Genomic DNA, 17000 nt, shown 5'->3' on the forward strand with positions numbered 1-17000 from the left:
ATTAATAATGTTAATAGATCGTTAGGCTGAATGGAAGGAGAAATTTGTCGTCATTATTATTTTTTTCTATTATTAGGGTTAGGCCCGGGTTACTCTAACCCAGAGTAATTTTTCGTTTAGAGCTATAGTAGTAAATTCTTACCAGGAAAAACAAGTTTGAAAGCGATGTTAATAATGCAAATATTTTTATTCACAATATGTTCCAGACTTTTGTCCCTTTAAGTGAATGCTTTTATTATAGAAAGATTTGTTTTAAAGATGTTTTTATTTTGGTCAGATTTTTGTATCATATGACACTTTATGGGATTGTGTGTAATGTGTTGAGGACTTGCGTCTTACTGATTAAGATACTGATTAGGTAGGATACCGGGTACTGAGGACACTTTGTAGAGATGAACCCTGATTAATTATGCAAAGTAACTTGAACGGCTTGAATGGGACGAGGTTAATAAACAAACATAATTAACTATTTAGCACAAAGTAGCACAAAGTTTGCACTGGTAGGGGTGGAGGAGGTTTACTGACTCGGTGATTCTTGATGGATATCGACATTCATTTTATATTTTGCATCTTTCAAAAGGGGAGGTAAACGCTGATGAGAAAAAAAGTCTTTTGTTTTGCGATTCTTTCCCCTGGACTAATTCTATGTTTCTTCCAAAATATATTGAAAATAGGTTTGGTTCTGCGAGAATCGACTATTTTGGCTGTATCTGTATTTGACAAGTAGATAGCAAATGATAGAAAGAGTGCAAACTATATATTTGTTATGCCGTGTGTAATGTAAATAGATTTTATTGTCATAATCACTGCGAGAGCGGGAGAGATGTACACAAGTTGGGTGTCTACATCCCTCGTACCACTACACAGTGGCTCATTACAAAACAATAATTATGTGCAGATAAAGTAAAAATAAATCTTTTGTTTTTCTTAGTAATAGTGACAGACCATTTTTCTTCCAGAATGTTGGATTTCCAATATTACATGTACATTTATATTTTCACGCGTTGTTCGACTGAGGATTGTATTAGTAAAACCGTGGGATTGACATGTGAAATTTTATCACAGCAGCTCAAAAATTAGTTATATTTGCTGCACTGATTAGCTGTACAGAAAATGTTCAAGTAGGATAAGCTTGGTGAAACAGAAAGCCAAGTTAACGGTGCATGCATGCCTGCAGTTTTGTATTTAGTTGTGTGTGTGTACAGAACTACATCTAGAGACAGACTGTCAGAAAGAAACATAAATTCAGATATTCGACTGGAACACATACACATGCAAATCTAATCTCAAAACAGTGAAAAGACTATAAGCTGTCACTTTTTTCAGATTCTTTACTCTTTTCTCTGTGTTTGAAGTTGAATTAATTGAAACAATCAAAAGTTCCGAGTTTAAAGAAAAAGTGACTACGAGTAGCACTTTGGGTCTTTAGAAACTTGGGGAGAAACTTTTAATGTGAGGAGAAATCCGGACTGTCTCTCGTCATCAGCAGTTATATGAAGATTGGACTGACTGCAACCTGCGAAAGAACTCAAATATATTAAATGAATTTTCAATATTAACTTCACTGCTAGTGTAAAATAAAATCAAAAATTATTAAAGCGGATTAAAATTTTTACCTAATGACTAAAAAACGTGTCAAGTCTTAAATCTCAATTTTGCAGTTGTATATTTTGGCTAAGGGCATAAGCTAAATATTTTCTACAAAAACGAGGACAGGTAAAAGGCTCGAGTCTCTAGCTTTTGTATACAACAGTAAGTCGACTTCTATTAGCTTTTTGTAGGAGTCAAAGTTTAGTGTGAAATAAAACTACACATTTCTACGCAGATAATTTTTTCTCCTTTAAACAGCTTTTCTATAGAAAAATGCAATATTTGAAAGCAAACCAAGCTCCTTTAAAAAAATGCATAAAAAGATGATCAACTTTGTTAAAAGTCAACGTCATCCTCCTCCTAAATGCTTTTGAGCAAAGTAGCTGAATGATTGCGGGTTTTTTTTTTCTTCATTGTAACATCTGTATCTAAACACATTTGTTTTTATTTTCTTTGCTGATTTATTAGTAACCAGTAATCATTAGACATTCTTAAGCTAGCTCTAGATAAACGTTTTAAGCAAAACCTATAAATAATTCTTTATTATTTGTGTGCATATGTGTTCGCTTGTGTGTGTGTGTGTAGCATATGCTTTTCACTCACGCGATGTGTTCATGGGATTGTTTATCAAGAGAGTGTCAACTATGAGTGTAAACTGTAAACTATCATCATTATTTACGTTATACGGAATATAAAGCGCTCTGACATACCTCAGTTTTACTTTCTTATCCAAAGCCATTAAATACAAACCTGTTTAGCACAGCTTCAGTCCTTCGCTTAGCCTGTCACGAATGTTAGTAGGACTGCTCGACACCTTTTTACAGTGGTCTGACCCAGGGCTCCCGATGCTATGAGCTTCTCCATATGTTTTTCTGCCAAAGCTGCTGCTTTGCCTTCGATTGGAACTGATGGAGCGGAATCCTTCACTTCATTTACAACTTCTTTCAGACCGGCCCGTGCTTTCTGAACCAGGTAGCGACACACTGAAGTCGCACCTCCAACCAAATATTTTCCTGCTTTAGTGAAGTTTTGCATTCTTAACGCAACACCCTCTGCGTCTTCAACTGCTTCGGCGAAATGTCCGGCTCCGTCCTCAACACCTCCTGCAGCAGATTCCGCCGCCTCACCGAGGTTCTGAAGGGCTTCTTCCAGGCTGTCAGAAGTAACCGCTTGACCAACATTTTCGACAGATCCCCCGAAACCACCTACAACTGATTCACCTGCTTTACCAAGATTTTTGACTCCTGACTCTACGCCACCTACAACATCTTTAGCTCCATCAACAAGATCATTGCCCACTGACTCTACGCCACCTACAACAGCTTTACTAACATCATTGGCCACTGACTCTACGTCACCTGCAACATCATTAGCTGCATTACCGACCGCGTCGGCTGTTGACGTAGCAGCCTGACCGACTGCAGAACCAGCATCTTCAACAGCTGAACTAACAACTTCAAATACATCACCAAACAAACGTTTCTCTACATGATGCGGACCAGTCTGCTTCGCCAACAAAAGCCTCACTACTGGATCTGCAAATGATTGACGGTTACATGTTTAGCCGTACAATACATAGATAGATAAATAGATAGATAGATAGATATAGATAGATTTTCTTCTTATTCTATTACTGATCTGCCACAGCTAGGACAGACATAGGAAAGGTGAACTCAAAACAGCGAGGTACCCGTGTGAGAAGGTGCTCTGTTCTGTCCACTCCTTCACGTTAGTCAACCAACATTTCTTCAACCACCTTCAACGTGTTATTCAAGGACTGTAGCATCGTTGACGGCAGCGAGAAGACGATTCTGGGGACTCATTGGACAGGTGACTATTCTGCAAGCGAAGTCGTTTATTTGTTGCTCTCTATAGGAGGTCCGGAAGAGCCTCTTAAAGAACGTCAATCCAAACGCCTTGGCTCCGTCCCTCCGATTCCATGAGCAGGTCCATCTCTGGCAGCTGTACAGCTGATAATTCAACGAGAGACTTGTAAAGCCTGAATTTGGTCCGGAAGCTTACATTTTGCCTTTCCCAAATTTTGTTGAGCCTGGACATCGCCGCTGTTGTTGATGTCCTCCTGAGACGTTTGTTTGAAATGGTGGCGCCCAGGTATCTGAAGGCCCCCACCTCGTACTGCTGTACCCTGTTTATCCCGATGTCCTCTATGCTACATCTGGTTGGTGTTTACAATGACTGAACCCTGTCCGTGCTCATCCACATCCCGTATTCATTGGCGGTCAATTTGGCAGTGAAGCTCAGTGATGGTCATGAAGTGTGACCAAGAATGATATCCCCAGGTAGATGTTAAGCAGCACTATTGCCAGAAGTCATACCTTACCACCCACTATAGTAGAAAATAGCTTACCCTGTCATACAGCGCCATGATGATGAACAAGGTCTTCTTCTCCGTTGAATGTCAGCAGCACGTTCCATAGCCCCTAGTTCTATACTCCATTATTCAAGTCTATAAATTTATGGTAGAGACCCTTGCCATGCAGCAAGTGCTTTCTAGTGAGAACTAAGCTGTTGAAACTTTGTTCAGCAGATCTCTTGCGGGCCTCCTGCTCCTCTGCCGAAGGTGTGAGACAGTTCTGTGTCATCTTCGACTAGCCTTACCTGGATGACTAATCAGGCTTATAGTTCGATGGTTCTGGGACTTCCTCAGGTTTACTTTCTTCAGTAGAGGCATGAGCAGAAACTGCTAACAGTCTTGTGGCTACTGCTTGGTTGAACAGACCGTCCAACAGAGAGTGCTCTTTATTTCCCCACCTTTATATCTCTCCTTGTATTTCTATCTTCGTGTGTGTGAAGGAGAAGGTTGAGGTGGACAAAGGCTTTTAGGGTCTGTGCGCATTAAAGTGTCGAAGTGCATTGGCATCGAAGTGTATCGGTAACTTATTGGTCAATATGTTAACAACTTTCTTATGTCTTGGATGTTTACCCTTCACACACACACACACAAACACACACACACACAACTTCGTCAAAACCAGTCAAACGTTCGCAACATCTGGAGGGTTAACAGTGAACTTAAGAATCGTCTTACATCCGCTAGATACTCACAGTCGTGCAGCTGTTCTTTGGTAACATCGGGGTTAGGGGCGGCAGACACAACTGCGCAAGCGCAAAGGATATAAAATATCTTCATGGTGAAATCTGCAATAAAAGACACAATCACAACATAAACATTTTGTCTGAAAGCGACTTTTGTTACCATAGATATAACCAGTTTATTTTTGTTTTTCTTTCAATCGATAAAAGAAGAAAACAATTGTTTCCGAAGCACGATGTGTAATCACAAGTGAGAAAAGTGCATGGTACATTTCTATGATTTAGTAGGCAATCTTCGACTTAATCAAGGTGCTAGTGGTGGTAAGACAGTTTTTACCTGTTCTGGTGACAGGTGTTCGATTGTCGTGTCCAGTCCGGACCTCGAGAAGAGAAGAAAATACAAATGGACTAGTAGGCCTTTTATACATCTTTGCCGCTGTCACTTCATGTAATTGCTTCTATTATAGGTATTTTTATAATTACAGCAGACTCTCACCTTTGGGTGAGACTATTGTATTACATCACGCTTCGTTTTAATGTCAGTTGTTAGGAACTCTGATAATGAACATCCTTGATTCAGTAACTGATATAATGATATAATTATATTTAGATATAAGTCGCAATGGTGGACGATATATGGAGAATGTCGGCAAGTACAGACGTGTACTAGTAGTGAGAACGACCTCTGATTAAAGTAAGTAAACTGAGACAACTGCCGCCAGCCCCTCCACGTGTATGAAACCGAGTACCAACGACAGCTGGTGTATGGATGCGTCCATTGGTGTTGTCCCTGACTGATGAGGCAAGAGTAGCTTGAAGGACTTAATTAGGAAATAAACAAACTGAACTGTCCTTTTAGCACAAAGTAGTTTTATTCGATCTGTACTAGTAGTCCTGGGGATGGAGGGACGGTAATAGACCGAGGTGTCAGCTGACAGAAATCCTCTCTGGACGATGGTCTTTACTGAACGACAGCTTTTTGAGAAACAGTCTACCATCTTATGAAAAATGTGCTTGTCAGCTCTTCGTCTGTCGACAGGGTATAAAAATATTATTGGGTGCATGAGTTCACCCTTCATGACTGAGTTTAGGATTCATGTACACGTACATTGAGAGAGACTACAAATGTCGTTGGAAATGAATAAATAATTCCTGCAATCAGCAACGGTATCGTTTTCCATACAGGTGAGAGTTTGTATCTTCGATGTAAGAGTCCGTTTCTTTAAGGGTGAGGGGGTTAATTATAATTATTAATTGCTGACTTTGTGCTGTGAAGTCTGAAGACTTAGTGCTGTGAAAGGAATTGCTTGATCTTGATATTGATAGGCGTACAATCCATTATTAATGTGCTTTGTGATGTTATGTTTGAGTCCGTTTTTTTAAGGGTGAGGGGAGTTAATTATAATTATTAATTGCTGACTTTGTGCTGTGAAGTCTGAAGACTAGGTGCTGTTAAAGGAATTGCTTGATCTTGATATTGATAGGCGTACAATCCATTATTTATGATATTTGTTATGTTATTTTTATGTATTTGTGAATACAGACCTGCCATATTAGGCAAAAGTTGTAAATTAATTGTCTGTGTATCTGTATTTGACAAAGATAGATAGTAAATGTGATTAGGATAATAGATAAAGTGTGAAAAGCTCTGTATTTTATTTCATACCGCGTGTGATGTATTTTTATTGTCTCAGTCACTGAGGGAGAGATGTACACAAGCTGAGTGTCTGCATCCGTCGCACCACTCAACAGCGACTCATTACTAAGTAAGAATTCTGCGCAGATAAAGTCACAGATAAATCTGTTTTCTTTTATTTAAAGTAATATTGACAGACCTTATTTTATTCCAGAATTGTGGATTTTCAACATTACGTGTATATATACATTTATATTTTTACGGTTGTTCGACTACGGAATGTATTGGTAAAACCGTGGGATTGACAGGTGAATTTTATCACAGCAGCTCAAACTTTTGTTATATTTGTTGCACTGATTAGAAAATGTTGAAGTAGGACAGTTTGGTGAAACGGAAAGCCAAGTTAGTTGTGCATACCTGCCTGCAGTTTTGTATATATGTGTGTGTGTGTGATTGTGCGTGTGTGTGTGTGTGTGTGCAGAACTACATCTAGAGACAGAGAAAAAGTAACATCAATTCAGTCATTCGGACTGGAACACATACACATGCAAATACACAACACATACACATCTCAAAACGGTGAAAAGAATAAAAGCCGTCATTGTTTTCAGATTCTTTATTCTTTTCTTTGTTTTTGAACTTGAATTAATTGAAACATTCAGAAGTTCTGGGCTTAAAGAAAAAGTGACTACGAGTAGCACTTTGGGTCTTTAGAAACTTGGGAAGAAACTTTTAATGTGAGGAGAAATCCGGACTGTCTCTTGACATCAGCAGTTATATGAAGATTGGACTGACTGCAACCTGCGAAAGAACTCAAATATATTAAATTCAGGTCTTCTGCTTACGCAAAAAATTGCGTACAGTAGGCATTAAAAGTTCGGAGGACCCCTTCAATTTTCGTCAATGGGGTCCCAGGGGACCCCTTCAAATTTGGGCGAAGAACAGATACAAAATTGGGTAAGTGTAGTGTCTGACATCGTCTGACACATTGTTGTCGTCTGCTACAAGGTGAGAGTTACTTCCCTTGCACTGAGTTGTTTGTGGTTTTTTTTTTCCTTACTGAGAAGAGTTCTGTTTCTAAGATGCTGACAGCGTGGTCAAAATCATCGTCTCAGAAACGGAAAGAAAGTGAGCACCGAAAGTAAAGTGAGCATAAGCTCATCACAGATGCTTGCACAGACTTCATGGCACAGAAATCTCTCCGTTTCTGACAAGACATTACAGTGCTTTGTGTGCCTGAAAGGCAGTTGAACAAAAAAACTATGTTGATGTAACCAACACGGCTACATTGATTTGTTGTGTTGTTGTTTTTTTTCATAGTGTAAAGGGACCCCTAAGAGTTAGCCTTGGACCCCATAGAAATCTGACGAAGGGGTCCCTGGGACCCCAAAGAATTTAACCTTAGCAGAAGCTCTGATTAAATGAATTTTCAATATTAACTTCACTGCTAATGTAAAATAAAATCAAAAAGTATTAAAGCAGATTAAATTTTTGTACCTTAAGACTAAAAAACGTGTCAAGTCTTAAATCTCAGTTTTGCATTTGTATATTTTGGCTGAGGGCATAAGCTAAATATTTTCTACAAAAACGAGGACAAGTGAAAGGCTCGAGCCTCTGGCTTCTGTATAGTCGACCTCTTGTAGGAGTTAATGTTTAGTGTGAGATGACACTACACATTTCTACGCAGATAATTTTTTCTCCTTTAAACAGCTTTTCTATAGAAAAAATGCAATATTTGCAATCAAAACAAGCTTCTTTTTTTAAAAACAAAATGCTTACAAGATAATAAACTTTGTTAAAACTCAATCCTCCTCCTAAATGTTTTTGAGCAAAGTAGCTAAATGATTATGTTTCCCTGCTGCTAACATCTGCATCTAAACAAGTTTGCTTTTCTTTGATTTGCTGATTATTAGTAACCAGTAATCATTGGACATTTTAAGCTCAAGTAGATAAACCTTTTCTAGTAGAACTTAAGAATAATTATTTCTTGCTAGCAAGTTCTTTTGTGTGTGTGTGTGTGACGCATGCTTTGCACTCGCTAGCTGTGTTTATGGGATTGTTTAACAAGAATGTGTAAACTATCATCATTATTCACATTGTATGAAATATGAAACGCTTCTCATTCAAACCTGTTTATGGCGGCCTCAGTGTTTTTCTTAGATTCCAATGAATGCCAGTATGGCTTCCTTACACTTCTCTTCACTGATCTGCTGTGTGGCTCCCGATGCTTGCAGCAGCTCCTGGTATTGTTGTGCCACAGCTGCTACTTGGCCAACGACTGGAACTGACTGAACGGCATCCTTTAGTCCGTTTTCAACACCTTGCTCAGCGGCCTCTACTCCCTGAACCAGGTAGTGACACACTGCTTTAACGCCTCCAACCAAATCTGTTGTTGCCTTAGCTAAACTTTCGGCTCCCGACACAACACCTTCTGCAACGTCTGCAACTGCTCCGCCGACATGTTCGACTCCGCCCACAACACCTCCTACAGCAGATTCCGCCGCTTCACCGAGGTTCTGAAGGGCTTCTGCCAGGCTGCCAGAAGTAACCGCTTGACCAATATGTTCGATTGCTCCCCCTAGACCACCTACAACTGATTCAGCTGCTTGACCAAGATTTTTGGCGGCTGACGCTAGGCCACCTACAACACCTTCAGCTCCATCAGCAAGATCATTGGCCACTAACTCGACGCCACCTACAGCAGCTTCACCTGCCTTACCAAGATTGTCAACCGCCGCCTCTACGCCAACTACAACATCATCAGCTACATGTTCGACCACAGAACCAACAGCTCCGACGGCGTCCCCGACTGCAGAACCAACACCACCGACGGTGTTTTCAACTACAGAACCAACAGCTCCAACGGCGTCTCCGACTGCAGAACCAACACCACCGACGGTGTTTTCAACTACAGAACCAACAGCTCCAACGGCGTCTCCGACTGCAGAGCCAACACCACCGACGGTGTTTTCAACTACAGAACCAACAGCTCCGACGGCGTCTCCGACTGCAGAACCAACACCACTGACGGTGTTTTCGAATGCAGAACCAACGTCTCCAACAAATGAACTAACAAAGTCGAATACACTACCAAAAAACAGACGTTTCTCCACATCATGCGCTCCAGTCTGCTTCTCCACCAAAATCCTCACTTTTGGATCTGCAAATAATGGACGGTTACATGTTCAGACGTACAACACATAGAAAGTGATAGATATATACATTCTTATTCTCCTACTGAACTGCCACATGAGGTAACAGTCGTAGGAGAGACTTAGCTAAGGCTAACTCAAAACAGCGAGGTACCCGTGTGAGAAGTTCCTCCAGTCTGTCCACTCCTTCACGTTAGTCAACCAACATTTCTTCAACCACCTTCAACGTGTACTTCAAGGACTGTAGCATCGTTGACGGCAGTGAGGAGAGGCTTCTGGGGACTGAAGGCCCCCACCTCGTCTACTGTACTCTGTTTATCCGGATGTCCTCTATGCTACATCTGGTGGTGTTGACAATGACTAAACCCTGTCCGTGCTCATCCACATCCCATATTCACTGGCGGTGAGTTTGTCAGTGATGCTCAGTGATGGTCATGAAGTGTGACCAAGAATGATTTCCCCAGGTAGATGTTAAGCAGCACTAGTTCAGTGGTTCTGGGACTTCCTCACGTTTACTTTCTTCAGGAGAGGCATGAGCAGAAACTTGCTTACATTCTTGTGACTACTGTTTGGTTTAACAGACCGTCCTACAAAGAGTGATTAAAGAGTTTTTTACCCATCTTTATATCTTTATATTACACTCACAACAGAGCTTCGGCAAACTCGTTCGCAAACGTTTGGAGGGTTAAAAGTGGACTTAAGAATCGTCTTACATCCCGGTAGATACTCACAGTCGTGCTGTTCTTTGGTAACACCGGGGTTAGGGGCGGCAGACACAACTGCGCAAGCGCAAAGGATGTAAAATATCTTCATGGTGAAATCTGCAATAAAAGACACAATCACGACATAGACATTTTATCTGAAAGCGACTCTATATTCCCCAATTTCGTTTTTCATTCAGTCAATGGAGAGATCGAGAAGGCTACTTTGTACTCTGTCCTCACCGAGTGATAGTTGCTTTGTTCAAATTCCCTCTAGCATCGTGGTCGACAATTTTTATTTTCCTAACCTTCTAGCATATTGGCTATTTGACTTTTTTTTTCCTTTAACATGCTGGCCCTGGCACGCCTCCTTCATACTTTTTCAAACAAGTAGAAGCTTGGCCACCGCACATCATGATACCGCAGGACTCCTTGGGTAGAAATCAAGAAAAGAACGAAGACCTCTTTCAAATTCCATCAAGTTTCATAACTTTAAAGCTTTTTTTTCCAGTAAAACTCTCTTACTAGTGCTTTGTTTTGCCTTCTGATAATCGTTTTCCTTTTTTACCTTTTCTGAGAAAACAATTGTTTCCGAAGAACGATATGCAAATTACAAGTAAGAAAAGTACTTGGTACATTTCTATGATTTAGTAGGCAATCATCGACTTACTAAAATGCGTTGTCAATATTCTTAATACCAGCATAAAGCATTTCTGGAAGAACAAAAGGTACAACTATACGACAGAAAGACAAGTAAAAGAAAGACTGCTGGCTGACTGACCTGCAGGATGGTAAGACAGACAGTTTCTACCTGGCGTCAGGTGACGGTGAGTCTGGCAAACATCAGGAGACCATACTTTAAATAGGTGACCGTTCCCAGTAGCAGCAAATCAGAATAAAGCCAGCTGCCTACAAGCAGCATCAAGGAAGGAAAACATTCGGAAAGTTTGTACAAACACGAAGAGACAACAAAGATGGCATTAGCTTGTCTCATATTTCTTTTAATTCTTACAGAAAGAACGAATTTTGCAATATTTTATACTGACAGAAAGTTAAGGGCCAGTTGCAGGTTGTTGGTGCAAAATATAAATTAATTTGTAGAGCTCTTTTTTAAGAGGAGTGTGTGATGAAATATTCTGCAAAAAGGTCCCACTGGCTGAGGGGAATCAGTTCTGTCACTCGATTGATGAGTTGAGACGACTTGTAGTACTCATTTCATTTACTGACTATAAGCCCAGGCAGGGAGGGTGTCCCATATGTTATCCATAACATCAAGTAAGACAGTTAAAACACAATAAAAATCTCATATGTACAACAAACTGTGACAATGGGGCAAAAGACTGCTAAGATAAACACTGATACTAAAAGAATATACAAACAGAAATTTCTTAGACAGTGGTAGTGAAATTCGAATAAATTTGCTTAAACACATTTGGATGATGCACAAAATAAGCAGGAAGCATATTCCGCGAAACAGTCACTAAAGAAAGGGCACACAAAAGTTAATGAAATTCATCACCTACTCATTTACACAGATTACACAACAGATATGTTCTGAAATATCTAGGGATATCTCTATAACTTAACTCATTGCTTACCGGGGCGGTTTTTAGAGGGCAACTCCCCCCGCCCGCACGGAAATTCACCAATTTCAAAAGATCATAAAAAATTAACTGTAAGAGATAAAAAAATTAAAACTAATAATACGAGATCGAACAGTGTGAAACAAAACTGTTTACATCTGAATCCTGCATGAACAGTAACTTATTAGGTAATCCAAAGCAAATTAAGTAGGTGTAATTGAATTTTTTTTTAAATTCACACAGGGTTGCACAGGATATATCATGCTAGCATAAATTACACTTCCAGGAATCACACTTTGATAACCGAATATAAACTTGAAATGAATAAACATTGTTCTTGTCAAAAAATAGGCATCAGTTGTCAGGGTGTTCCGGTTTTTTTTTTCAGAAAAAGTGTCTGGCCATTCCTCAAGCCACTGTAGTGAGAGTGGTTCACTGTAGTGAGAGTGGTTCACTGTAGTGAGAGTGGTTCACTGAAGACGAGAAGACGAGAGTGTTGACTATGTGGCAGCAAACAGCGGCCATACACAGTATGGTTCACGTAGGACTCATCACTGTGTGATTTCAATTTGTTGACAAAAAGAAATTCTTTTCGCACTTTATTATTAAATGATGAAATTCAATTTACAACATGAACAATCAGACATAATGCGGTAACTTTCTGTTATTTTTGATTTGGTCCTGAACTTTTTGTGAGTAGTATGCATGTTTTAAATCTTGTCCTCGTCTACAAACATTCGGACGGTACATACTAATCCTAAGTAATCTGTTTTGAGTCACCCTGACCTGTTTCCATATCTCTCTCAGATCCATAAACCCTATTAGACTTATTGTGAGTATAAACATGAACAGTCAAAATATTCTCCACGTGCAACGATTGTACTGATAGTGTCTGATATCATGATTTAGAGGCTGGAACTCACACTGCAATAAGCCTCTGTATTATAACTAAATAAAAACAACAGTTTGTTTGACAGGTGGCTTAGCTTGGGAATGGAGATATATCTAGTGGGTTTTATAGTGTATTATGATTAGCAGCATCACTTGTTTATCAGCCATTCTGTAGCGACTGGCGGGTTTTAATAACAGTAAGTGAATAAAAATAACCTACAGAATAAATAAATGAAAATCTGATGCAAAGACCTCGTGTCAGAATGTCACCTGCACTCTACAGTGCCTTTCAGACGAGGAACATAAATAAATCAAAACACAAACAACAATTAAAATTTTAAAAATAATATAATTTGAAATCCAAAAAAAAAAAATAACACAAAACAAGTCCAAAGTTCCCAACCCCACAGTTCGAACACACGTTTCTTCCAATGTCTCAAAAATATTCAATCTTCTTGCCGACAGTACAAAGTCTCACTTGAACAGCACGAAGTTTTCACTTGTAACATACACAAATATATCCACGTGAAAAAGTAACACAAAGTTTCCACTTCTTGAAGTTATTTTCAACTCAGCGCTGGTCAGGTACCCCAGGCGGATAAGGCGAGTAGACGAAGAACAATTAACCAAAAGTGAAATAAAAACACAAAGAAAACCTGGAGAAAACAAAACAAAACAAAACCAATCTTTAGATAAGTAGAAAATTCAACTCTCAACTATTTTAAACCATTTTCATGAAATATAACACAAATATATCCACTCATCAGAAATACACACTCACTGAAAAATCAACAAAGAAACACACTCACCTCAACAGGTTCAATGTTAAAAAGGATTTAAAGATACAAATCTTGTCAGGATTTTTTCAGCCCAGTCAGGACTACACCACAAGTCGTTCAAGACTTGTTTACAATAGAAAAACCCGTCCGCTCCGGACGCACTGACAATACCGAGGAGACTGTCCTCACCGCTCCCGTCAAGGAAAAAAAAAAAACAGTCACACCACACACATCCAAAATACTACTACACTCTTTCCTTTGTTCTTCCAACAAAACAACCTATCAACACCAAACTTAATTAAACACAGATCAGCCGGCTATCCCTGTATGGCGCGGCCCGCCTCAGGCTGTTGACACTCCCAACCTCCCTCTTTCCAATTTCCTATCCCCTTCCTCGCTAAAAAAAAAAAAAATAAAAAAAATAAATAAAAATAGCACAGCAAGTTTGTGACACAGAACATTCTATATATGTTCGCAGGGATGGAATTACCGGTTTCTCTGGGTACTCTGGTGCCCTTCTCCACCATCTCCCCTTTATAGTGCAAAAGCACCCAAGTTTGAAGCAACCAACAGCGTTACGTAAGGTCCAGTACCAACGATAACGTTTGTGATTTTAATTAAAAGCTTCGATCTGGTGAATAGAAGGGATTAGCAATAATCGTCTCTGTAATGAAAAGGTAAGTAGTTCTAGTTTAGATAAGTAGATGCTTAAATTCACTTCTTTAAGATCCAGAAGATACTTAGATGACTTGCGGATGAAGATAACTACGTACTAGCATATCCATCTCTATAAAAGCACTATGCTTGTTCGTATGAACTGCATACTTGGTATTTTTATGTTACACCAAACCCACAAATTAGACTAAAGCAGTCGAAACTGTAAATAGATGTCACACGTAAAAAAAAATATATTGTGCCGGGGATGGGATCTGAACCCAGACACGTTACACTTACTGATCTAGTGACAAGGTCTTGACCGTTCTCTCCATCGACCAGCCGATACAAGAGAAGAAAGTACTGTTCGTCGTTATTGCCGGCTTAATTTCTATCATCGTCTTCAGCAAGTCACACACTGGGTCCTCATGACTGACATCTCCAGTTATCTCTTTGTGGTCAAGACTAAAGTTAAATTAAGAAATGTCAGACCACCAGTGTGAACTTTGAGAAACAAAATGTGCCAGTCAACGGTATACTGCCTGCATACACTAAAAACGTTGCCAGTTATATTTCAAAGGATTATCATCGTTATCTGACATTCTCCATGGTCTGCTGATCAGGAGTGAGAGAAGTAAAGTTATGTTACAAAGTAATTGGAGTGAAACATGCGCAACTGAGTAGTGTGTAGTCACTGAGTAGTTGAGTATTGTGTACAAGTGGTTGAGTATTGTGAACAAGTAGTCAGAAATATATTCATGGATAACATCGTGTAGTAACTAAATACTATATCTGTGCAGCGTTGTCGTACTTTTAAACCGAAAACAGGGTTTCATACAACGTACATCTATTACACTTTTAAACAGGCGTTGAAAGGGCTGCCACGTGTCGGTGAACGAAGAGAAAACAAAATGGGAGTTGTAAATATAATCGTTGGAAACTAGACGTACTTTTAATATTTGTCTCGTCTTGTGAAGTTTGATTCTGATCATCACACTGAAATTTCTCTCTACAAAACTATTATTGTCATACTGAAGATGGATATCGAAGATAGCTCCGCAAAAACAAATAATTTTATTTTAGTTAGCTCCAGCGTTTGTAAGATCCGCAAAATAAACAACCAGCATCAAGAACGTGAAGAACGTCACTGCTTACATATATATATATAAGCAGATATGTGTATGTGGGGGGTTTACATATATATACATAAGCAGATATGAGACTGTGTGTAGGAGAATTATATATATAAATGAAAAATGAGTGAGTAGCTGTTAGTATCAGGAGTTATTATAATATATGCGCAGATATGAGTATGTGCATGCATGAAGACGTAAAGAATGAACCAGGTAGTGCTACATTACACAAAATATTTCTTCAAGAATTCTTAAAGTAAAAGGTTATAAAATCAAATGCCCACAAATACAAGCACTGGTTCAAAATGCCAAATGCTGTGCTTGTCTGTCCATGATAAGAACAGTTTGAACACTATTGCCAATGCTAGTTATAAGGTCATTGGTGTCAAGCAAAGGAATTTGGGTTTTTGTTGCAATTAGTAAATTGTCAGGAAATTGGCATTTACTAAATATCTGAACTTGTCACTGCAGGAGAACTTGTTTTATTGATTTCAGGCAAACCTTATGCTATGCTAAAAATGCAGAAGGAAAAAATATATATACCCAAACATAAAATATTTTTTTTCCATTTCAACAGCTAAATAGTAAGTGAAAGGTGAGCGTGCAAAGGGTATGGTTGTAGATGTAGGAAACTAGGAATTTTTTTCATCAAGCCATGCATTCTTTTACGATGTACCACTTTGTTTTGTAATTAAGCATTTGCTTTGTAACTTAGCAGATTTAATTACCTCTAGTATTAAAAATGCTTGTCATTTGTCAATGACATTATATTTTGTGTGTTCGAATCACCATATTCATTAAATGGATAAAGCAGTTTTCAACATATACTACAATCTTGCCCTCTCCTTATGCCACTCTGTATGTTTAGCATGTGTGTAGACACTATAAATGCAATGAACTCTTACATCCTGAGGAGCTAGATGTGTGTGTACTAAATAGTCACTTGCTTTCAATCATAATGCATCCTCTAGGTTATCAGTTTAATGATGTAAAGAATTTGATACAACTTTTGACTGAACAAAGCTATATTTGTAAATATTTACATTTCCAGACTCTTCATTTGTTCTTGCATTCAAGGCACTTCAATGTGCAAACTCCAGGCATTCACTTTTTTCTTGATGACTCTCCATAAAATCTCATTTTTTTTAGGTTGAATCACAGTAACACCTGTCCACAAGGCTGGGCATCAGGGTTTTTTTTTTTTTTTTTTTGGGGGGGGGTATCGAACTCTGTTTTCCTTATTCCCTCTCTCCCCCCCTTAAAAAATTACAATGCAAAACATTTTAGAGACATTTTGACATATACAATGATGAACTATTATTTTATATGTGTGACTCTATTCAGGAAAAAATGATAAGAGAATTTCACCTTTAGAAGTGAATGCAGTAAGTATATAATTCCTTAAATGAGATTATTTCTAGCATTCTAAAAAAGAGTGTAAAATACATTTCAGACATTGCACGTTCTCAAAGCATTGAATGTATTTTAATTCCTTTTATACTCTTATTTTCTTACAGCACATTACAATACAGTCACTTAAATACAAGTGCACAATTAACTTATCTATAACGATAACATTCTTCCATTCTCTTACTTTTTGTCTCTCTCCTGCACAGAGGTTTATTGCATCTCTCTCGCTCTCCGTCTCACACAGGCATGCAAACAAATCTATACTTTCACTCTTGCTCCTCATTCATATACTAGCTTGTGGACAGCAGATAAGAAAACAGTCATTGTATTCAACAACACATCAGGTTCATCCTACAGGAATAAGAGATTACAGAAAATACACTACATGCTGGCATTTTCAATAATATAGAATAGAGA

General features: G+C 38.8%; 2 protein-coding genes across 2 annotated transcripts; both read right to left on the minus strand.

Annotated features, from left to right (window-relative positions):
- Window positions 1-1313: 1313 nt before the first annotated feature.
- On the minus strand, window positions 1314-5205 carry LOC112553277. The gene is made up of 4 exons (XM_025220384.1): window positions 4982-5205; window positions 4657-4749; window positions 2341-3125; window positions 1314-1516 (listed from the first exon to the last, which is right to left on the minus strand). The coding sequence occupies exons 1-3, from the start codon at window positions 5070-5072 to the stop codon at window positions 2368-2370; spliced, it is 942 nt and encodes a 313-aa protein (XP_025076169.1). The 5' UTR covers window positions 5073-5205; the 3' UTR covers window positions 1314-1516; window positions 2341-2367.
- A 1682-nt stretch (window positions 5206-6887) lies between these two features.
- On the minus strand, window positions 6888-10999 carry LOC112553276 (uncharacterized PE-PGRS family protein PE_PGRS54-like). Its single transcript, XM_025220383.1, has 4 exons — window positions 10915-10999; window positions 10164-10253; window positions 8410-9440; window positions 6888-7081 (listed from the first exon to the last, which is right to left on the minus strand). Exons 2-3 carry the CDS (start codon window positions 10243-10245, stop codon window positions 8437-8439), a joined length of 1086 nt encoding a protein of 361 aa, XP_025076168.1. The 5' UTR covers window positions 10246-10253; window positions 10915-10999; the 3' UTR covers window positions 6888-7081; window positions 8410-8436.
- Between the last annotated feature and the right edge of the window lie 6001 nt (window positions 11000-17000).

This window comes from Pomacea canaliculata, linkage group LG12 (assembly GCF_003073045.1).
Source record: "Pomacea canaliculata isolate SZHN2017 linkage group LG12, ASM307304v1, whole genome shotgun sequence".
NCBI classification, from domain to species: Eukaryota; Metazoa; Mollusca; class Gastropoda; order Architaenioglossa; family Ampullariidae; genus Pomacea; species Pomacea canaliculata.